The 24,094-nt window shown below is 36.3% G+C and overlaps 1 protein-coding gene across 2 annotated transcripts in view; it reads left to right on the top strand.

Annotated features, from left to right (window-relative positions):
* Nucleotides 1-23,052, top strand: part of LOC105467239 (RNA binding motif protein 27) — an 89,387-nt gene extending 66,335 nt beyond the window's left edge. For both annotated transcript variants that reach the window (XM_071098260.1, XM_071098259.1), the window contains 7 exons: nucleotides 946-1,065; nucleotides 2,500-2,574; nucleotides 2,713-2,877; nucleotides 4,230-4,334; nucleotides 4,771-4,962; nucleotides 18,173-18,283; nucleotides 19,783-23,052. In XM_071098260.1, the coding sequence (XP_070954361.1) occupies nucleotides 946-1,065; nucleotides 2,500-2,574; nucleotides 2,713-2,877; nucleotides 4,230-4,334; nucleotides 4,771-4,962; nucleotides 18,173-18,283; nucleotides 19,783-19,866 (852 nt within the window). In that variant the 3' untranslated portion in view covers nucleotides 19,867-23,052. The remainder of the gene's footprint in view (nucleotides 1-945; nucleotides 1,066-2,499; nucleotides 2,575-2,712; nucleotides 2,878-4,229; nucleotides 4,335-4,770; nucleotides 4,963-18,172; nucleotides 18,284-19,782) is intronic.
* The last annotated feature ends 1,042 nt before the right edge of the window (nucleotides 23,053-24,094 follow it).

The following is a 24,094-nucleotide window of genomic DNA, read 5'->3' as shown; positions in this document are numbered from 1 at the left end:
CAGCCAGGTGTGGTGGCTCGCACCTATAGTCCCAGCTACTCAGGAAGCTGAGGTGGGATTAAGCCCAAGAGATTGAGGTTGCAACAAGCCGTGATTGCACCTCCGCACTCTAGCCTGGGCAGCATAGTGAGACCTTGTCTTTAAAAAAAAAGGAAGAAAGGAAAAATTAAAAAAAAAAAAAAAAAAAACGTAGCTGAATTCTTAGAAGAATTTTTCAGTTATTGGAAACAAGGGTTTTTGTTCGGCACTTCACCTAACAAAAAACAACTTATGATACCCTCCAGCCAGATGCCACCTGTAGCCAAACAAATTCAACTTATTATTCAGTGAGAGGTACACACAATGCAACTGTGTGTGCCAAAAGGACTTATTTTAGGATTTCGGCTAAGTTAGATGATTTAGAAGGATTTAAGGAAACAGGCATAAATTCTGTAATAGGATATCTTACTAAATCTTACCTGGAATGAGGCTAAAGTAGTAAATGGTAAAGAAGCAGCAGTCATTCCTGGCGTAAACGTTATGTTTAGTCATTTTATGGTTTGGATAGCATTCATGTTTTTGTCTCTGTTCAGTCATGATTAGGGAGTGGTCTTCATTTTGTCTTGATCTGTTATGGTCACAAGAGCAGCTTTGTCTGATGTTGGTATTTTGTGAAATTGTGTTTAACAGGAGGGCAGTAAGGCTGTTTTTATCTTTTGGGTGACAAATTTATGAATAAAGAACTAGATTTTATAATGAAGTTTTTAAATGTAGAAAGAAAATTTAAATCCTAAGAAGAGTAGAAATATATGCATCATTTCTAAAAAATTACTCTAAGCATTTCTAAGATATAATTATATTTGTGTGTGCTTTTTTTTCTTTAGATATAATTATATTTGTGTGTGCTTTTGTTTTCTTTAGATATAATTATATTTGTGTGTGCTTTTTTTTTTCTTTATCTTTTAGATATTTTCAACTCCAGGCCATCCAAAACTGATTTACAGCTCCTCAAACTTAAAGACACCTTCAAAGCTCTGTTCAGGGTCTAAATCTCATGATGTTCAAGAAGTGCTTAAAAAAAAACAGGTAACAGTCTTGATTCTTCTTGCCTTACAGAAGAAAAGATGCGTTGAATTGTTAAGTGGTTACATTATCACTTTTAAATCAGTTCATGTCGGTAGGGCATGACATCATAATGCTCATATAGCTTCTCTAATGTACACTTGGAAAAAAAAGGATGGACATACAGAAAAAAATGTTTCACAATTGCCATTCAGAATTTTTTTAAATACACTATTATTCCCTCCAATTCTAGGGTTTATTTTCTTTTTTAAAATTCCTAGGTAGATAATAATTCATATAAAATATAACACTTTTGTAATTATTATCTATATGATTCAGTTCTGAGTTTCATTGTCATCCTATTAAGTTCACATAGGGTTTTCCAAATTAAATAGATATTTGTATGTACTATCTCAGTATAATTAGAGATTTAACAGGAGGGTGGGAGGCACAATTTTCCTGGTGAAATCCATAGATTTTACACTATTATTATTATTATTATTATTATTTTTGAGACAGAGCTTCGCTCTTGTTGCCCAGGCTGGAGTGCGATGGCATGGTCTCAGCTCACCGCGGCCTCCGCCTCCCAGGTTCAAGTGATTCTCCTCCCTCAGCCTCCAGAGTAGCTGGGATTACAGGCATGCGCCACCACACCCCGGCTAATTTTGTATTTTTAGTAGAGACGGATTTTCTCCATGTTGGTCAGGCTAGTCTTGGACTCCCGACCTCAGGTGATCCACCTGCCTCGGCCTCCCAAAGTGCTGGGATTACAAGTGTGAGCCACTGTTCCCGGCCTACTCTATCATTTCTAACCTATAGCTGCATGTCATTTTTTTCTTTTTCTTTTCTTTTCTTTTCGACGAGGTCTCTGTGGCTCAGGTTGAGTACAGTGGCGTGATCATGGCTCACTGCAGCCTTGATGTACCAGGCTCAAATGATCCTCTCACCTTAGCCTTCTGAGTAGCTGAGTAGGCATGTGCCACCGTGCCCCGGCTAATTTTGTTCATTGTTTTGTAGAGACAGGGTCTCATTCTGTTGCTGAGGCTGGACTCAAACAATCCTCCCACCTCAGCCTCCCAAAGTGCTAGGATTACAGGTTGAGCCACCATGCCTAGCCTCACATTTTTAAACTTTAAACTTCAAAAATAAGGATTTAGCTTATTACATTGGCAAGTGAAAACAACTTTTGTTTTTCTTCATAAGGACATTCAGGTCATTCAAGTCAATAAATCTCATAGAGATAGCTAATTAGGTCCAATATTTTAAATATTTTTTAAGTACAGTTATAAACTCTATTATGTTGAAAGTGTTAGAGAAAATATACTCAAAGGTTTCATATTTGGTGTCAGCTATTTTTTTATTAGGGGGACAGTCTGTCTCAGGGAGGACCCAGAAAAAATGAGTTGAGAATGGTGGCAAATTATGTTATCTGTATTAATTTCTTTTTCACTTATATAGGAAGCAATGAAGTTACAACAAGATATGAGGAAAAAAAGACAAGAAGTGTTAGAAAAACAAATAGAATGCCAAAAGGTAAAACAAGAACTCATTATTTGCATGCTAGAATTGATGTATAGAATTGATTTTAAAAGTATTATTCGTGATTTTTAAAGTCTTCTTTATATTAAAGTTTATTAAGCATGGTTTTACCTTTTTCTGTTTATTTCGTAGATGTTAATATCCAAGTTAGAAAAAAACAAAAACATGAAACCAGAAGAAAGAGCAAATATAATGAAGACTTTGAAAGAGCTTGGAGAGAAGATCTCACAATTAAAAGATGAATTAAAAACATCTTCTGCAGTCTCCACACCATCTAAAGTGAAGACAAAAACAGAGGTATCTATTTGCATTTTTTTATTTAACATAGGGTTATTGAACATCTACCATGTGCCTGGCACCTTAAAAGTACAATGGAACCCTTAGGTAGCTAATATCCTAATAGGAATATAGGCAAACAATTATTGTACTTAAATATATCCTGATTATAGTACTTTTTTTTTTTTTTTTTTTTTTTTTTAAGGAGACAAGGTCTCACTATATTGCCCAGGCTTGCCTCAGATGCAGTCCTCACACTTTGGCCTCCCAGAGTGCTGGGATTACAGGTGTGAGCCACTGCACCCAGCTGCCACAATTTTTTTTTAAGTGTTTGTACAGATTCTCTGTACCCTTTTTGGGAAGAGGTTCATAATACCCTGTTTGAACAGAGATGTGTTTTTTAACTGAATATTTTGGTTCCCTGCTGAAGATGACACTGTTAGAGTGATGGTAGTGAAAGAGGTATTTCCCATTTCAGCAGTGTTTTTTTTAATGCTGTAATAGTATTGTAATAAAACCATCCTTTTAAAAAAGTAGCCTGGCCTATTCATATGAGTAAAAATGTGGCATGTTATTAAAAAGAATAATCAGAAGTTCTAGATCTATTTAAGTCTAATTTTATTAATTTCTATCTGTTTCCTTGCCTGTACTTGGTTTAGACAGTGGTTCCATTATACCACAGTTCTGTGGTGTGATTATAGACAATTCTAGTCCTCTCAGAACTGGTAATAAATTTGTCAGATATGTAGAATGTAAATTGTTATATGCAATATTACATTAAATTTGAAATTATGGTTCTCTATCAGTATAGAAACATAAAATGTTTAAGATTTCTTCTTAAAAGTATAATAAAAATGTTTTTTATTGAATTTTTTTCTAATTAATAGAAAATACATATGCACATTTTAAAAATTAAAGAGGTGAAAAATATCACTGGCAGTCATGTCTCTTAAAGACTGATAAATAATTTGTCTCTAATAAAAAAGAGAATGGCAACAGTTATGGATTCCAATCTGGTAGTAATTATGTAGCTGTTACTTTTGTACTATAAATACATTTTTACTATATAATTTATTTTGCTCTTTTGTGTTTCATTTGTGATACTTTATTATGTGACAGTTATTCTGAGCTCCCTCATCTCAGGTGTCTGTTCCTAGGATCTGATTTTTAAGCCGTCTAATGCTTACTATTTTTCACTGATACCCATTTACTTTTTACGTGTTGACACTACTATATCTGTAAAGTTAGTTTTTTCAAAACACCCATGTTTATTGCATCCTCTCATTCTCTGTGTCATTGTGTAACTATAATGTTCTGGAGAAGATCTTGTAAGTTATCTAAAAAATACCTTTTTATTTTCAATTTTTCCAAAGGCCCAGAAGGAGTTATTAGATACTGAACTGGACCTCCACAAGAGGCTGTCCTCAGGAGAAGACACCACAGAATTACGGAAAAAACTCAGTCAGTTACAGGTTGAGGTGAGATTTAAAAGGAGTTAGTGCCCCACCACATTTAACATCTCAAAAAAGTTTTCCTTTGGCCAGCATGGTGGCTGACACCTGTAATCCCAGCACTTTGGGAGGCTGAGGTGGGTGTATCACGTGAGGTCAAGAGTTTGAGACAAGCCTGACCAACATGGAGAAACCCTGTCTCTACTAAAAATACAAAATTAGCCAGGTGTGGTGGCGCATGCCTGTAATCCCAGCTACTTGGTATTCGGGAGGCTGAGGCAGGAGAATCGTTTGAACCCGGGAGGCAGAGGTTGCAGTGAGCCGAGATCACGCCATCACACTCCAGCCTGGGCAACGAGAGTGAAACTCCATCTCAAAAAATAAAAGAAAAAAAAAGTTTTCCTTTGTTTTTAAGGTTTAGTCTAACAATATATGCTGTATTCTACTTTTTGTTGTTATTCAGGCTGCACGGTTAGGTATTTTACCTGTGGGTCGAGGAAAGACCATGTCCTCTCAAGGTCGAGGAAGAGGCCGAGGGCGTGGAGGAAGAGGAAGGGGCTCACTAAATCACATGGTGGTGGACCATCGCCCCAAAGCACTAACAGTTGGAGGATTCATTGAGGAAGAAAAAGAAGACTTGCTTCAACATTTCTCAGTAAGTTTTTAAAACAGCAAATGCTAACTCTAAAAACACTGTGTTCATCATTTTCCTTGCTGCAGTGTGTATAAATGTCAAATGTTTTGTAGATTAGAAAAATCAGTTGTAAAAAACATGAATACTACCAAATGCCTATTTAATATATTTAAAAGTCAAGAAGCAGCTCTTGCTTTTGATTCCATAATACTCCACTTAAGTGCATTTGTAGTGACAAGTTGTTTCAAAGCTATACTTAATGCTTGTTTTAGGTTTATTACATGGCTTACCAGGTATTTACAGTTAATAGTGAAACAGTCTGGGATAGAGGCAAAATTCAAAGAAAGAATTTATTAGGATAACAGGTATATTTAGTTATATTCTGTATGTAGTGACAACCCCTTACTTTTAGGCAAACATGCAAATAGATTTGCTACAGGCAAATGTCTTTACTGTTTTGGACATATGCAGTATATACTCTTTCCAGGCACTCATTCATTCAGTAAATATTTTATTGAGCATTATTTGTGCTAGAACATTTTCATACATGATCGCATTTAATTTTAAATGACTGTATAAATGTGAAATACATGTAAAACGGTATACATGTGAAATCCTATGTGTACAACAGATGTGAACACCACAACTTAAAATGTCAACAGCAATCATATAATTAATAAATAGTGGAACCAAGATAACTAGGTTCCCTATTCCTCAAAACTCTTTTGAGAGGAAATATTTTTAGCCCTATTAAATGTTAAAGATGGCCCAGGACAGTGGCTCATGCCTGTTATCCCAGCACTTTGGGAGGCTGAGGCAGGTGGATGACCTGAGGTCAGTCAGGAGTTTGAGACCAGCCTGGTCAACATGATGAAACCCCATCTCTACTAAAAATACAAAAATTAGCTGTGTGTGGTGGTATGCACCTGTAATCCCAGCTACTTGGGAAGCCGAGGGAGAAGAATTGCTTGAACTTGGGAGGCAGAGGTTGCAGTGAGCTGAGAGAGTGCCATTGCACTCCAGCCTGGGCCACAATAGCGAAACTCCATCTCAAAAAGAAAACAAAAAATATTAAAGATAGTGAGGGAAATCATAAAGAGCAAGGCTTCACTTCAAGTGTTCTTATTAGTTTGATGCCCATTAACCTTGTTTCACCCTGATTCTTGGGGAAGATAGGCTGTTATGAAAAGGACATTCCACATTTGAATGTCCTCTGGGTTATGAATGGTTCACTCTTGACCCAGTTCTTTCCCTGGTGTAACCCTTATTTGCCGTTTTTGTAAAGTGGGAGGATAGCTCTAAGTGACTTCTTGAGGAGTAAAGAGGATGGCGAAGCACTATACAAGTGCAGGGTATTTTTGTGAAGGCTGCCCGAATGTTGATTTTTGTCTTTTAAGGTTTAGTTTATAAAATTAAAATCTCCTTGCCAAATAAATTGGTCATGTAGAACGAATACCAGTTCTGGTGAGGTGATATTGGATTATGTGAAGCAGAATTTCTACAAATTTGACTCATTGCAGAAAGTTTCAGTTACAAAAAATAGTTAATCTTACTAGGAAGACAGCTACATGTTCATTCCTGTGGTCACTGGAGACTATATGTAGATGTTTAAAATTTAACCCAGAAGTCATGCTCAAATGGATCTCTTTCCTTCTGAAAAGTAGAACCATTCTAAAGCATCTAATAATAACCAATTTTTATGTACATGTACCTGACAAGTCTGCAGTGTGGCATTCAGTTGGCAGATGTGGTTATGTCTTGACACTTAGGAAAAGAGCAAGCAAAGCTAAGGCAGATGAGGTAACTTAGGAACAAAACACTTCCTTTGGTTTGGATGGCTCTTTTGTTTTCTTGTTTGATAGCGTGCTATCAGATAGGGTCTTGAGTACGAGGAGCATGCTTCCCTAATAATAACTACTTGGGCAATATAGTATGCTTTCTTTGAAATACAGAAATACATATGCTTAGGCATTATTGTGAATAGAGTTAGCAAACATAAAAGGAAACTGTTCTTCAAGGTCTTTTGTATCTCACAGAGGCCAAGGTAAAATCTGTATTTTAAATATTCTTCTATTCTTAATGATTATGAAAGGATCATGGGTGAGCCGTATCTATATGAAAAAATGATGGATGGATTTTAATGAAGTTATTCGGAATCGAATTCTGGAGTCCTTCAGAGTTTGCTCTTCAATAGTCTAAGAACTTACCATAAGTGGGTTATGGTTGTATGCAAATGGCAGCTATAAATATGCTCATTATAGTGCATGTAATAGTGAAAAATGATAACCGTGTAAATGTTTGACAGTGTTTTGCTGCCTTTAAAAACGTATTTATTTATTTATTTTTTGAGACAGAGTTTTGCTCTTGTTGCCCAGGCTGGAGTGCAATGGCGCAATCTTGGCTTATTGCAACCTCCACCTCCTGGGTTCAAGCGATTCTCTTGCCTTAGCCTCCTGAGTAGCTGGAATTACAGGTATTAGTCATCACACCGGGCTAATTTTTGTATTTTTAGTGGTAGTAGTATTAGCACGTCTCTATTTTCCATAGTTCCTGAGGAACACATACTCCTTTTTTTTTTTTTTTAAATAGGTAGTTATCTTTTTTTATTTTATTTTATTTTTTTTTATTTTTTTTTTTGTGACAGTCTCCATCTGTCACCCAGACTGGAGTGTAGTGGCACAATCTTAGCTCACTGCAAACCACTGCCTCCTGGGTTCAAGCGATTCTTGTGCCTCAGCCTCCTGAGTAGCTGAGACTATAGGCATGCATGACCACACCTAGCTAATTTTTCTATATTTTTACTAGAGATGGGGTTTTGCCATGTTGGCCAGGCTGGTCTCAAACTCCTAGCCTCCAGTGATCCGCCCGCTGGCCGCCTTGGCCTCCCAAAGTGCTGGGATTACAGGTATGAGCCACTGTGCCCGGCCAATGCAAACTACTTTTAAAATCAGACTTTTTACTTCACATTCACTTTTGGGATGAAGCATCAGTGTTTTATGTTGTGTATTTTAAAACCAAATTTGAGGATATTGGTTGATCTTGATCTTTTTGGTCCCAGGTACATACATGAAAGGTATATATAGATTAAAGCATATACAAATTTAAAATACATAGAATATTTAATTTATAGTGCAGGTTATATATATAACAGCATAAAAACATACATTAATATATAAATATATTAATAATATGTATCAGAGATCAGCACACTTCTTCTCTGAAGGACTAGATAGTAAATACATTGTCTTCTCTTTTTCACCTGCTCTTCCCTCTCTTCCTCTTTCCTTTCTAGTTCTTTTTCTTTTTTTTTTCTTCTTTGTACTTCAGTGGATGAACATTTTTTTCGTTTAATAACCTTTTCAAAAATGTAAAAACCATTCTTAGCTCCTAGGTCATTAAAAACAGGGTGCTGGGCTACATTTATCCTGAGGGCTGTAGTATGCAGACCCCTAGTATGTTATTATATTACTTTATATATCAAATATTTAAGTTAAACATAATTAATTGAAATATATAAATATAATTTTATATATATATATATATATATATATTTTTTTTTTTTTTTTTTTGAGACGAAGTCTCGCTCTGTCGCCCAGGCTGGAGTGCAATGGCCGGATCTCAGCTCACTGCAAGCTCCGCCTCCCGGGTTTATGCCATTCTCCTGCCTCAGCCTCCCGAGTAACTGGGACTACAGACGCCCGCCACCTCGCCTGGCTAGTTTTTTTGTATTTTTTTTAGTGGAGACGGGGTTTCACCATGTTAGCCAGGATGGTCTCGATCTCCTGACCTCGTGATCCGCCCGTCTCGGCCTCCCAAAGTGCTGGGATTACAGGCTTGAGCCACTGCGCCCGGCCTAATTTTATATATTTTAAAGATCAAAATCAGTGAATCCAGAAAGAACTTTCTAATTTTTTTTTTTTTTTTTTTTTTTTTGAGAGGAAGTCTTGCTCTGTCGTCCAGGTTGGAGTGCAGTGGTGTGATCTCCACTCCCTGCAGTCTCTGCCTCCTGGGTTCAAGTGATTCACCTGCCTCAGTCTCTAGAGTAGTTGGGATTACAGGCGTGTATACCTCCTGGCTAATTTTTTTTGTATTTTTTAGTAGAGACGGGTTTCACCATGTTGGCCAACCTGGTCTGAAACTACTGACCTCAGGCGATCCACTGCCTCAGCCTCCCAAAGTGTGAGGATTACAGGCATGAGCCACTGTGCCTGGCCCAGAAAGAATTGTTTAATAGAAGAATCTTTATTTATATATCTTTTTTTTCACAGAAATCTTAAGATTTTTAATATCTTAATGAAGTTAATGTTAAATATTTATAATTGAAGTTTAATTCAGAAGTTGAAAATTTTAACAGCCTTGCCAAGGGCACAGATGGGACAAAAACTAAAGTACATTCCTTCATCCCTGTTGAAGGGAGGTTCGGCTAGATACAAAAGGAAAAGTTATTTTTTCTAAATATTTGGAATATATAGACTGTACTTTGATATTTTTCAAGTAGTATGGCTCATTTAACTAAGAATTTTGAATTTTTCCTTCTTTTGAAGAAGTCTAAAGTTAGGTTTTAGGATTGATCAATTCAGAAATTCAGCTGCTCATATTTACATATTTCTCTTCTATCCTACCATGTTGCCTTTTATTAGGCTTTTTTCCTCTTGCCTTGACCTCCCAAAGTGTTGGGATTACAGGCGTGAGCCACTGCACCTGGCCAGTTTTTTTCTCTTTTTTCAAATTCCTGTTTTTACTGTTACTTCTTGATTTTTAAATTTTTTTTTTTTTTTTTTTTTTTTTTGAGACTGAGTCTGGCTCTGTCGCCCAGGCTGGAGTGCAGTGGCCGGATCTCAGCTCACTGCAAGCTCCGCCTCCCGGGTTTACGCCATTCTTCTGCCTCAGCCTCCGGAGTAGCTGGGACCACAGGCGCCCGCCACCTCGCCCGGCTAGTTTTTTGTATTTTTTAGTAGAGACGGGGTTTCACCGTGTTAGCCAGGATGGTCTCGATCTCCTGACCTTGTGATCCGCCCGTCTCAGCCTCCCAAAGTGCTGGGATTACAGGCTTGAGCCACCGTGCCCGGCTTTGATTTTTAAATTTTAAGCATTATATATTGACTTCCCATTAGTCTTTCTGCTTCCCACCGCTCCATTTTTTTTGACCTTGTTGTGTTTTATTTTTTTCTTACAAATTTATACCTTAAAAAAATAAATTATTCTACTGTCATTTCGGTGGGGGTCTGGGGAAGGGTATGAAATTGCATACCACAGATGGTCAGTTCCCCATCTTTAGCCAGAAGTCCCTTTGAGTCTTAAGAAAGAGGTTTATCTCTAAAGTACTGTTTAGAACCTGTGCTCCCACAATATTTATATAATTTGTTTTAATTTTTATATTCTTACTGGATAAAACCTCTAATTTCTCACTCCTGCCATTCCTGAAACTTCATATAAGGCAACTGAGTATTTCTGCTGTAATTACTAAAGACTTCGCACATAGTTAGCTTTTCCCCACAGCCTCTCTAGACAGGGATTTTCCCCCACCTTCCAAGTATATGAAAAATATATTTGAGAATGTTACTGTACATGGAAATGATACCTTACAGTTAGGCAAATAGTTTTCTTTTGTGCTTTCCACAACAAAAATTAGCCTTTTCTTTGTATTTAACATGTGGAGAAAGTTTTTTAGATAGTGCTTCATTGATTGCCCTTCATCAGACCTTGTTAAAAGAGTAATGTAGGCCTGGCGTAGTGGCACCTGCCTGTAATCCCAGCACTTTGGGAGGCTGAGGTGGGAGGATTGCTTGAACCCAGAAGTTCAACACCAACCTGGGCATCATAGTGAGACCCTATCTTTACAAAACAACTTAAAAATTAAAAGATAATATAGGTGATTTGTGAGCCATGACCATTTACTGTTGTTATCTGTCACAAGTGATCAGGAGTTTACCTTTTCTGCACGCTTTACTGTGATCAGGATTCTTCAGGTGAAAATATAATTTTCGTAGCTAGTTCTAGGAGTGAAATATGGCAATAGTAATTCTATGACCCATAAAGACATTGAAACTCTAAACTGCCTTAATTTTTTTCTCTTAATTTTGAAAATTTCTTTACAAAGATGATGCTTTTAAAACATTCAAACAATACAGATTATAAAGGAGAAGGCACAACGAATTTGAAATCTTATCAATTACATTTTTATGAACATCTTTCTAGCACCTGTATCTGTCATACGTATACATACTACCTATGCTGTTTTGGAGTTTGTTTTTTCATCCGTAGTGTATCATGGAGAATTGTTCATGTTTATGAATATAGGTATACATTTGTCTTATTTAAAGGCATTCTATTGTAAGAATATGCCATAATTTTTATGTACAACTCCCTATTGATGAATTAGGTAGGTAATTTACTATTTCACTATTATGAACAATGTTATATACATCGTGTTAGATTTGGCATATTTACTGGGATAATTTTTCTTTCTTTTTTTTTTTTTTGAGACGGAGTCTCGCTCTGTCACCCAGGCTGGAGTGCAGTGGCCGGATCTCGGCTCACTGCAAGCTCCGCCTCCCGGGTTCACGCCATTCTCCTGCCTCACCCTCCTGAGTAGCTGGGACTACAGTTGCCCGCCACCACCCCTGGCTAATTTTTTGTATATTTAGTAGAGACAGGGTTTCACTGTGTTAGCCAGGATGATCTCGATCTCCTGACATCGTGATCCGCCCGCCTCAGCCTCCCTAAGTGTTGGGATCACAGGCGTGAGCCACCATGCCTGGCTGATAATTTTTCATTATGTGGGACAGTGCTGCACATTGTAAAACTTCTGGCACCCCTGGCTACCACCTATTAATTGCCAATAAGTGCTTCTCAGTCACTGTGACTACCAAAATACCTGCTAGAGTGATGTCTCCAATTGAGAACCACTGCTTTAGGTAGATTCCTAGGAAGGAGATAACTGGATCAAAGGCAGGCATTGAAATTTTGGTACAGCTCGCCAAATAACCCTTCAGACTGTTGTACTAATTTATACTTGTAGTGACATTGGATGAGAGTACCTGTTTGCTCTCCCTCATATAGACTTGAAGTTTGTTTTTTTATCTGTCAGTCAGTTGATTGATATATGATGACTAGCATAGATTGGGCATCAATTTCTAATCTGGGAAAATGACTGGACTACATGAATTTCTCTTAGAGCAGCTTCTACCAAAAACCCTAATATGCATATAATTTTTAATTTATGGTATATATAGTTGATCTCATATTCACATATATATATTTTTATTTGAATTATTTCCTTGGCCAACACATATAAACAAAATGAAAAAGGAGTAAAAGTGTATACAATGAAAAATAAGATTCCCTTCTACCTCCAGTCACTCAGTTTCACTCCCTGTGGATAATTATTGTTACCAGTTTCTCATATATCTGCTTAAAGATACTCTCTCTCTCTATATATATATATATATTATTTGTTCTCTCTTTTATAAAAATGGTAGCATGTTATACAACACCCTTTTGCCATATGTACTTTTTACTTCATATATATTAGACTGCTAGATTGTTCTATGCTAGTGCATGTGGTGTTGCTTCGTTCTTTTTAATGACTGCGTGGTATTTCATCGCACAGATGTATCGTACTACATTTGAACTGCCCTATATTGATGGACATCCCATTTTTTCCCAATATTTTATCATTTTAAACCATATTTAGATGTGTATATGAGAGAATATATATGTATGTGTAGAACAATTAGGTACTTTAATAAGTAACAGATATGTTAAGAGATTAATCCTAGATTTTTTGAAAAAGTACTTTTTAGGGCCGGGTGCAGTGGCTCGTGCCTGTAATCCCAGCACTTTGGGAGGCCGAGGTGGGTAGATCACGAGGTCAGGAGATTGAGACCATCCTGGCTAACACAGTGAAGCCCCGTCTCTACTAAGAATACAAAAAATTAGCCAGGCATGGTGGCATGCGCCTGTAGTCCCAGCTACTCAGGAGGCTGAGGCAGGAGAATCGCTTAAACCTGGGAGGTGGAAGTTGTAGTGAGCCGAGATGGCACCACTGCACTCTAGCCTGGGAGGCAGAGCGAGACTCTGTCTCAAAAAAAAAAAAAAAAAACCTTATAAAAATATAATATATGCAAATGGTTAAAAGGATGACTAGGGCTGGGTATGGTGGCTCATGCCTATAATCACAGCACTTTGGGAGGCCGAGGCAGGTGGATCACATTACCTCAGGAGTTCGAGACCAGCTTGAACAACATGGCAAAACCCTGTCTCTACAAAAAATACAAAAATTAGCCGGATGTGGTGGCATCTGCCTGTAGTCACAGCTACTCGGGAGGCTGAGGCATGAGAATTGCTTGAGCCCGGGAGGTGGAGGTTGGAGTGAACCCAGATTGCGCCACTGCACTCCAGCCTGGGCAATGGAGCAAGACTCTGTCTCCCAAAAAAAAAAAAAAGTATGACTAATAAAACTAAAATCTCCCTTTTATTCATCTTTGTCCATTCTTAAAAGATAGTCACTATTCTTAGGTATCTTTATAGAAAAATACTATGTATGTAAGAATACATATATAAAGCTTCTTACTTTAAAAACATTTACCAAAATGTGATCATATTATAAATACAGGGCTATGTTCCAAACCTTGCCTTTTTCACATAAAAATCTTAGCTATCTGATATTTCTTTAATTTTTTTTTTTTTTTTGGAGACAGAGTCTCAAGTCACGTGTCACCCAGGCTGGAGTGCAGTGGTGCAATCTCAACCCTCTGCATCTTCCACCTCCCAGGTTCAGGGATTCTCCTGTCTTTGCCTCCCGAGTAGCTGGGATTATAGGCATGCGCCACCACGCCCGGCTAATTTTTTGTTTTTAGTAGAGATGAGGTTTCACCATGTTGGCCAGGCTGGTCTCAAACTCCTGAACTCAGGTGATCCACCTGCCTCAGCCTCAAAGGGCTGGGATTATAGGCATAAGTCACCGCAGCCAGCCTATTTCCTTAAAATTTTTAAAGGTTATACCTATAGTCACCTAAAAAAGTTTATAAAAACCAACTAAACTGATCATAAACATACAGTTCAGTGATTTATCAGAAGACAAATACCTAATATACTTATTCCTCAGGTCAAGAAATAGAACATTTCCAATACCCCAATCCCCTTTGTTGCTTCTCCCAGCCTCTGTCTACCTTCTCTCCTTCTCAGAGCAGTAACCGTTAGCCTCACTTTATGATGAACACCTTGCTTGCTTTATACAGTCAATCCTTATTATTTTCAGATTCCATATTTGCCAGTTCATCTACTCGCTGAAATTTATTTGTAACCCCAAAATCAGTACTTTTGCTTTCGTGGTCGTTCTCAGACATACACACAGTTGCCAGTCCCCTCATGTGCCCGTTTTCAGCTGAGATAGAAATAAGGTGGCGCTATGCCTTCTTGTTTAAGCTTTTATACTGTAAACAAATGCCCCTTTTGCAGTCTATTTATTTTATTATTCATTTATTTTTTATTTTTGAGACAGAGTGTCGCTCTGTCTCCCAGGCTGGAGTGCAGTGGCGCGATCTTGGCTCACTGCAACCTTCGTCTCCCGGGTTCAAGTGATTCTCCTGCCTCAGCCTCCCTAGTAGCTGGGATTACAGGCGCCCACCACCACACTAATTTTTGTATTTTTTAGCAGAGACGAGGTTTCACATGTTGGCCAGACTGGTCTCAAACTCCTGACATCAACCTCCTAAAGTGCTAGGATGACAGGCGTGAGCCACCATGCCCGGCCTTTGCAGTCTATTTAGTGCCACATTTTTCTCAATTTTTTTTGTTTTCTTGGTGATTACACTGTTTTATTTTAAATGGCCCCTGAATGTAGTTCTAAAGTCCTGTCTAGTGTTCCTAAGTGCAAGGCTGTGATGTGCCTTACAAAGATACATGTGTGTGTTAAGCTTTGTTCAGGCATAAGTCAGTGCTTTTGGCCATGAGTTCAATGTTAATGAATCAGTAATACGTATTAAATAAGATGTCTGTCAACGGAAACACATAAAACCAAAGTATGTGTTGATAAGCTCACAAAAATGTTGTGACCCTCTAAGGCAGGGATGTCCAGTCTTTTGGCTTCCCTGGGCCACATTGGAAGAACAAGAATTGTCTTGGGTCACACATAAAATACACTAACACTAATGATAACTGATGAGCGGAAAAAAGTAAAAATCTCATAGTGTTTTAAGAAAGTTTACGAAATTTGTGTTGGGCTGCATTCAAAGCCATCCTGGGCCATATGTGGCCCGTGGGCCTCAGGTTGGACAAGGTTGCTCTAGAGGCTCGTAAGAATCTAATTCTATTTCCCCTATGATTAGTGGCTCAGTATTTGCCAATTAAATGTTTGCATCAACTTTTTAGAACGTAACTACTGCACGTAATGAGAATTGACCGTAGTTTTATCACCTAAATGAGCATTCCTAAATATTACAGTAGTATTCTGCTTGTTTTTAAAATGTTATATAAATGGAATCACACAGTGTGTATTCTTTTGTGCTTGGCTTCTTCTGTTTAATGTTTGTGAGACTTATTCATGTTTTTACATGTAACATTAATTTGCCATTTTTATTACTATAGAATAGTTGCATCAATATACACAGTTTATTTTTCATCCTCTTTTTTTTTTGAGATGGAGTCTCACTCTGTTGCCCAGGCTGGATCGCAGTGGCGCGATCTCGGCTCACGGCAACTTCTGCCTCCTGGGTTCAAGCGATTCTCCTGCCTCAGCCTCATGAGTAGCTGGGATTATGGGCATGCACCCCTACACCTGGCTAATTTTTGTATTTTTAGTAGAGATGGGGTTTCTCCATGTTGGCCAGGCTGGTCTTGAACTCCTGACCTCAGGTGATCCCCCTACCTCGGCCTCCCAAAGTGTTAGGGTTACAGGTGCCAGCTGCCGTGCCCAGCCTCATCCTCTTATTGATGGATATTTGGGTTATTTCTACTTTGTGGCTTTTGTAAGCAGTGTTGCTATCTTATACATGTTTTTAACTACACATGTACACACATTTCTCTTGGATATACAGTTGGACCTTCATATGTGTGGGTTTCACCTCCATGGATTAAACCAATTTTGGATCAAAAATATTAGGAAAAAAATGAATGGTTGCATCTGTACTGAGCATGTACATTTTTTGTCATTATTCCCTAAACAATATAGTATAACAACTATTTACATAGCATTTACATTGTATTAGGTATTATAAGTAATCTAGAGAGGATTCAAAGTATATGGGAGAATGTGTGTAGGTTATATGCTAATACTACACTATTTTATGTAAATGACTTGAGCATTCATGGATTTTGGTATTCACAGAGAGTCCTGGAACCAGTCCCCCAGAAACACCAAGTGATGACTGTATGTGGAATTGCGGAGTGAACCCCATCAGTTTTAGATTCTTACCAGTTTAGAATCAGTTTGAGATTCTCACCATTTGTGTATGAGAATTCTTAACTTGGTAGCATCATATCTTTATTCTAATTGCTGATTTGATTTGTTAAGTTAGATAGTAGAAATTTTTCTTAATTTCAGACTGCATATACATTTCTGGTTCTTCCTTTAATAATGTGTATGCAATACATTTAATGCCTTATTCCTTTTGGAGGACAGAGCTCTTATCCTCTTTGGAGAGCAACACGGTTATTACAGATTTAAAAATCTTTATTACTTTTTCTGATTATAAAAGTAATGCATTTTTATTTAGAAATTCAAATAATATAGAAATGAACAAAACAAGCAGGGAAAGCCTCTCTGTAATTGGGCTGTGTGTTAAAGGATAGAGGAAGGGTAAAGGATCTCTATTACATACATTACCTGATTTTTAAAAGATGGTAAATATAGACCAGGTGCTGTGGCTCATGCCTGTAATCCCAACACTTTGGGAGGCTGAGGTGGGAGAATTGCTTGAGCCTAAGAGTTTGAGACCCGCCTGGGCAACATAGGGAGACCCCGTCTATAAAACTAAAAAAATTAGCCAGGTGAGGTGATGCATGCCTGTGGTCTCAGCTACTTGGGAGGCTGAAGTGGGAGGATCACGTGGACTCAGGGAGTCAAGGCTGCAGTGAGTGTGATCTTCCCACTGCATTCCAGCCTGGGAATCAGAGCAAGACTCTGTCTCAAAAAGAAAAGAAAAGGTACATATATATATTTGGTAGGGCTATTTTGATACATCAGTTTGGTATGTCCCATGAGTCATAATGTTTTGTGTTAGGTTATAAGCATTTAGACCCTGCAAGGAATGGTGGGAATTTTTCTCTTAGAACACAGGATGAAGTCTGTGCAGGCAGTAATGGATTTATGAGTCTGCCCTAATGTACATTCACACCATGCTATGCTCCAAGTGTTTTATGGAAACATTTGGCAAATGCTTCAAGAGGTTTAACAATGATTTTTGCTAGATAGACTAGAATGAAAGCCCAAATAAAAAAGAGTCTCTTCTGTTATGTTTTTCAGAACCCTCAGTTCTATAAATGAGGACCTTTGATAGGAAAGCTTTAGGGATGGCTAAGCTTTTACTTTTTTGAAACTTTGGATCCCTGTTCCCTTGTCTGTGTTGCTTTGTCTTTAAAATTTGCTTTCCCTTATTGGAATTTGCTGGGGAGAAAAAAATGTTTAAAAATTAGTACCAAGTAACACATTTGAAACGGAGCAGTTTTATGAGTTAGGATATTATTAGGTGTATTTAATGTTTACTGAATGCATAGATGAGCTGGGAGGTGCTTATTAATGTATAGCATTTCAGAATTGGAAATAGGAAGAACTTTATCAAACATAGGTGGGGCTGTAAGAGATGCAGTGAGATGAATAAGCAGATGATTCACCTTTAAAAAAATTACTTATTTCTAAGGTTTGAGTCTATGTATGTAGATATCAAAGCCAAAAGTCAATACATGTATTAAGAATATTTCTTGTCCTCATCATGACTTCTGTAAGTAGAGCAACTGTACTTAGAAAAAAAAGTATTACTTCAACCAAAACAGATGCTAACATGTACCTAACGCAGATATAAACCATGGGTTATCCTAGGCAAACCAGAATATATAGTTGCTCTAATTAAAAGGGACTTTATTTTGTTTTTTAGCTCTCATTGGAGATTGTAGAGCCACCTTAACAGATTTCTCCCCTGCCCTATATTATACTTTTTAAATAACACAGAATTTGCAAAAATCATTAGTAATTGGAGTGCAAACTTGTATGTTCTTCTAATATATATTTTAGGCTGCAAACCAAGGGCCAAAATTTAAAGACCGTCGGCTACAGATATCATGGCACAAGCCCAAGGTACCATCTATATCCACTGAGACTGAAGAAGAAGAAGTCAAGGAGGAGGTAAATTTAATGGTTGGAAATAAGAGTTGAATTAGATCACTTTTCAATTGTGTATTTTTTATGATATTAAATAGTATAAATTTAAAAATAAATACTGGGTTAAGACCAGTTTCGATGTTTATTAGATAATTAAAACAGGTCTAGAGACATAAAAAACTGTCTTGGGGATTATTTTCTTCTGGTATAGGAAAGACTGTTCTTTTTTATTTACATTTATATTGGATTTATTTGGGCTTTAGAAATTTTTATTCTGATGAATAAAGTCAGAGATTACATAAACAAATTAAGCTTTAATTGGTTGGTTTCTCTTTTTTTTATTCAAGTTCCATAGTAATAGATTTGAGTTTCTTATTTTCCTTCTGTGTACAATTAGTTAAAATGAGTGTGCAGAAATTGAACATAGAGGAAAGAATTGGAAAACTAAAGACCTCAATAACAAAAGTACTGAATAATCAACTTCTTAAAATATATGAGAATTTATTTTGCTTTTTTACTTCTGTTATTTATCATTAGTTTATTTAGTGAGCACTTAGGCTACATTGCTAGGTTTTCCTGATTTATATGACAATCTTGGTTTTAAAAGATGCCTAGCATTTATAGTTTGATCAAGTGTCTTCTCACTATATGGGTAATTTTACACAGCAAAAGCAGAAATTTCCCCAGATTAAAAGAAAAAAAAAAAGTCATGATATTTGGGTAGTGTTTGCAGATACATCTACTTTGTCTAAGATTTTAGATTTTTATGTAAGATTTGGAATATCAGTGTCATGGGGAAGCTAGTATATTCACCTCTCACAAACGATTGGATGGATATAAAAACAAAGATTTAGGTGTTTGGTCATTTATTTTCCTAATTCTTTTTTTTTTTTCTGTTAAGCTGTTCTTTATTTCAGGGAGAGGGCAGGGGAGGGGGCTCAGTCTTTCTTGGCAGCAGCTTTCCTCAGGGCGGCCAATACGTTGCTCAGCTCCTCCCGCTTCCTCTTGGCGCGGATGTGTGTCCCCACCCTTTTCTTGATACGTTTGAGGGCCCGTTTGTCCTTGGAGACCTTCAGTAACTCCATGGCACGCCGCTCGTATGGGGCAAAGCCGCACCCATCCCGAATCATGTCCCGCACGAACTTGGTGTGTTTTGTCAGATGCCCGCAGCGGCCTATTTTCCTAATTTTTAATAGAATAAAATTAATTTTAATTTATCAGAAATGTATCTCATAGTCTTTAATTTTCTGTACTAAATGTCCACATTATTTTCCTGATGATGTTAGAGTAGAAATCTCCTATTAAAAGTAGCAAAATTAGCAGGGGAGAAGAATTTATATTCATTTACAAAAATATTTTGGGGTTGTTTTTTTTTTTTTTTTGCCCTGAAAGATACTCCTGCATGCATCCCTTATGAAATCTAGCCTGGGCTTTATATACTACTCTGTTTGTCCTTTGGCGTAAAAAGCATTTTACTTACCATTCTTTTGCCACTAAACAGATTTTAACCTCTCTTTCTTCAGGAAACAGAAACCTCAGATTTGTTTTTGCCTGATGATGACGATGAAGATGAAGATGAATATGAGTCTCGCTCATGGCGAAGATGAAATCTGATGCTAGCTGTATAATTTTTAGGAATATTGTTTAGAAGAACAACTTTTAAAAATTATTTAAAAGAAGTCAATGAGCCAAAAAAATTTTTTTAATTTTTCTTTTCAACACAGTAGGTTCAAGAACAGCAAGTTTGCTATTTAAACACATCTCATAACTGTACATGATATTAAAGCACCAAAGGCCTAGTGACTTTTACACAGTTGTGAAGATCCACAGCAATGACATGGATAATCTCTAGAGCCTTATTTTCCACACCACCTTTTTTTTGTTGCTATTGGTGTTGGATTATGATGTAAATGACAGGGTGTTCAGAAATTTTATTTTGGATTATAATCTACTGATAAAGTTTAATTAAATGTCAAAATCACCTGTAATCTTTTAACTCTCAGTTATTATGGATGGGTCATCAGACAGTAGGAAATATTTGTAATTAAAATACCCTTTTGCTTTCAAGAGTGGTCTTGGAAGAAAAATATGTTTATTTTAATTTTTTTTTTTTACTTTGGAGGAGCCCAATTTGTATTCAGTCTAAATTTGTTTTTCATGGTTTTTATGTGTGGTAGTACTATTTCAGTGAAAATCACAACAAACTGTGTGTTCTTAAATGCTACAGCAATGGTAGCTAGCTCTATAGTATTTCCATTCTCTTGTCATATGAACTCCTGGACTTTTCCAGCTACTGATTCTTAGTTTGCTTTGATATTTAGTGAGCGCTGGTTCGGCTGGTCTTTTTAAAAATTTTTATAACTCAGAATGTAAAAGGCTTTCACCTATTGCCCCTTTCTCATCCCCCTTTTCTTCCTCTTGCCTTTCTATTAATAGGCCTGACTTTCGTCATCATTGATATAAGTGGTTCATTTGGGCAACCGCAGGCAGTCTCCAATAAAAGGTTCAAACCAGTACCTGGATAAATAAGTGATGTTTTGATGAGAATGATGAAAGGATTTTGGGGAGAAGAGAATCACCAGCTTTTTTTTTTTCTCCCTCTTTTGAAGCTTCAGTTCAGTTATAGTTACACAGAAGGGTTTTAAAATGTCTGAAATTCTTTTCCTAAATTAAAACCATGATAGTGAGGTGACTGGGGGTGGGAGGTGGGTGGGAGGGGGTTGAGGGCTGAGTATGCTAGTAATAAATGGGAGTCATATATGACTTTGATCAGATGACCTTATTTTTTCATAATTTTGTAGTTTGTTGCTATCCATGAACATATGCATCCCTCAGTAGAGTTTCCTGTGTGCATTTTTACTGTACACTGTATAGAGTATCTGTTAAGTAAAATATATATGTAAATTTATGTCCTCGTGTTCTGAATGTTAGATGGAAAAGCAGAGGAGCAACACTACACTGTACTGACCCCTGGGAAAATAAAATGATTAATGTACATAGACCATCACTTTTTCAAGGATATACACATCTTTGTTTTTATATATGTGTGGTATGAAAAATTGAAACCTCCTGTTGGCTCCAAAAGGTTCTTGGTGACCACTATGTCAAAGATTTTGTTTGCTGAGGTAAAGACTATTTCTCAAAATAGAAACTATTCACTCAAGAACTTAAAACCATCAGGATTCTAGATTTACTTAGCTATAAGAAGTTAAATCCCATGTTCTGATAATCTTTATTCTTCTACGTGTTTTCCTGGACTGATGTGTCAAACCAGGGTCCTTTTTAAGTTCATATAATTTTCTTTCATAATAATAAGAACTTCCTCTTTCTAGGTTATTGTTATATTTCTAGTAACACTGAAGGTAAAATAAGCTTATAAAAGAAGGAAAACATTAGAATGGTGTATCTAGAGTACACAATCTTGCTCCTTACTCCTCCATCATCTCTAATGAAATTTTTCTTGATGTCTGTGGCTCAGTCGGTATATATTTTGAAAGATTCATTGTGGTGAATATTTTGAGTCCTGACAGTTTAATCGTGATAGAGGGAACAAAGGATTTATATATTTTTTGTACAAAGCTTTTTCTTAAACTGTATAATTTTGTAAATAATTTGTTTGGGTGTTTTGTTTTTTGTTTTTTTTTTCTTTTTGTGTACTAAAACTACCAGCGTATAGATTTCAATAAGAATTGTTGTATTTTTGTATTTGGAAACTGAAAATTACAGTAAATAAATGGAACTGTAAGAAAAATTTCAGTAGATTGACAGTTCAACAGAATGAGATTCCTTTTCATATGATTTTTTTGACCTCAAAATGAACATCTTATCAGTAAAAAGTTGAAAATTTGACTTTTTAGTATTGGGGGCAGAGGATAAAAAAGAGATGTGTTAAAGTGAAAAACAGTTTTTTCAGTAAGATTTGAGGCCCTTTCTATAAAAGTTTTCAGTACACCTTAAACAGGACTAAAAATATTTTAAAAGTATGCTTTCAAAGAATTTTAAAACATGTTTGACTCAAAGATGAATTTAAAGTGAGTTAATTATAATATTGGAACACTTAAGGTTAGCGTAAAATAGTTTATATATATCCCCCGCCCCCTTTGGGATATTTTACTTCCACCATCGAATCTTCAGCTGTTAGAATTTCACTTAAAAGTGAATAACTGCCATACATGTTTTCTTGGCATCTTTATTTACAGAAATAACATACAGCATCTAAGGCAAATTCTGTTCCTCTTAATGTGTATGACATCATTTATATGTATCAATAATAGCCACCAGTTGATTAGGTCAGCCTGATATACTACTGGATTACTGTCCAAGATAAAAAAGTAACCCCAAGTATTGCAAAATTTCCCTCAATTTCATTGTATAACATTGAAGAAATATTGTTACCAGCTAAGATGATAAATTGGAAAGCAGTCCTGTTAAGGTGAAAAGGGTCCTTGGTGATGAGTCATTTTTTTCAAAAAAGAAAAAAATCATGTGAAAAGGAATAGTGGTTCCTCTTGATGTATAGTATGCCTGTATTATAGTTTTTACAAAATTGTGATCTTGTGTAATAGTATAATAGGAGATATTGTTGAATTTCTAACTGTTTATACATTTAAATTCATATATGTAATGTTTGTTTTATCAATTACAATCTGAATTTCTAAGAAGCATGTTGACTTTTGCAATAAAGATGCAATATGGAATGGTTCACAATTGGAAAAAAAAAGAAAAAAAGATGAAAGTAATACAAATTTAAAAGAATTTGGAAAATTTATGAACCATTCCAAAAATTATAACAATCACCAAAAGAGCTGTAATTCTGGCTTGTTCTGGAAAGAAAGAAAATGTGTGTGTATGCTTGCTTGTGAGAGTGGGTGAGTAGTGGCCATGTATGTGTGTTTTATGTTGTGTTCATAAACGAGAGAATGTCATTCAATATGAAGTTGGGTTTGAAGTCACTGGCTATTAAATATTAAGTAGGATAACTTTCTCAACAGTAACCTGGAGAATGAAAGAGAAGGTATTAAAATGCTACTTGTAAGTAACCTTTGATAGCCACATTATTTTGTTCATGGATGGTTCTTAGGTATCCCAGATAAAAAGCACAAAACAGTTTCATGAAAGCAATTATTTTAATGTTGTCTTGAGGATATTCATTATGCCTGCCAATTGTAGGAGGGACATTTTCCTTAAGTAGAATAGGAGAAGGGAAAAAACACCTACAAGAGATGATTTAAAGATAAATCAGTTCTGAATGTGACGAAGATTTGTAAGGGACAAACAGGAGTAGGTAGTGATCTTATGTACTAAGGACTGGGTGGTGATGAGAAAGAGAAGGGAAGTGTATCACTTTGTTTTACCATTTAAAAAAATGCTATTATAAAATTCCCCTTCCAATGATTATGCATTGTTTAAGAAGGAGCATTCTTTAAATTTCAGCTTATACAAGAAAATACTCAAAGAACGAGAGTAAAGTTTATTTTCATTCTTTTCAAATAAAATTTATTTTATATATTATGTAAATAGCAGATAAGCTGTTTGTCACCATTGCTTTGAATAGATCATAATTAATCCTAAATATATTTACAATAAACATTAGTTTTGGGACTTTTTTGGAGGGAGGAGGCATAATTCTGAACATAGTTACATCTATTGAACAAATCAAATGTTTTACTAAAACAGAGCTTTCATTAACAGAAATTAATGATTTTATGTGATATTTTTACTGATTTTGAAGTAAATTGTACTAAAGCCAAAGATAAATTTTGAATCATAAGCCCCAGCATACAATCAAATCTGGATCTAGATATGTTACTGTAAACATAGATACAATTGTGTTTA

Source organism: Macaca nemestrina, chromosome 6 (genome assembly GCF_043159975.1).
Source record: "Macaca nemestrina isolate mMacNem1 chromosome 6, mMacNem.hap1, whole genome shotgun sequence".
NCBI lineage: Eukaryota > Metazoa > Chordata > Mammalia > Primates > Cercopithecidae > Macaca > Macaca nemestrina.
Note: the sequence above shows the minus strand (reverse complement) of the source record. Positions and strands in the feature narration are given on the sequence as shown.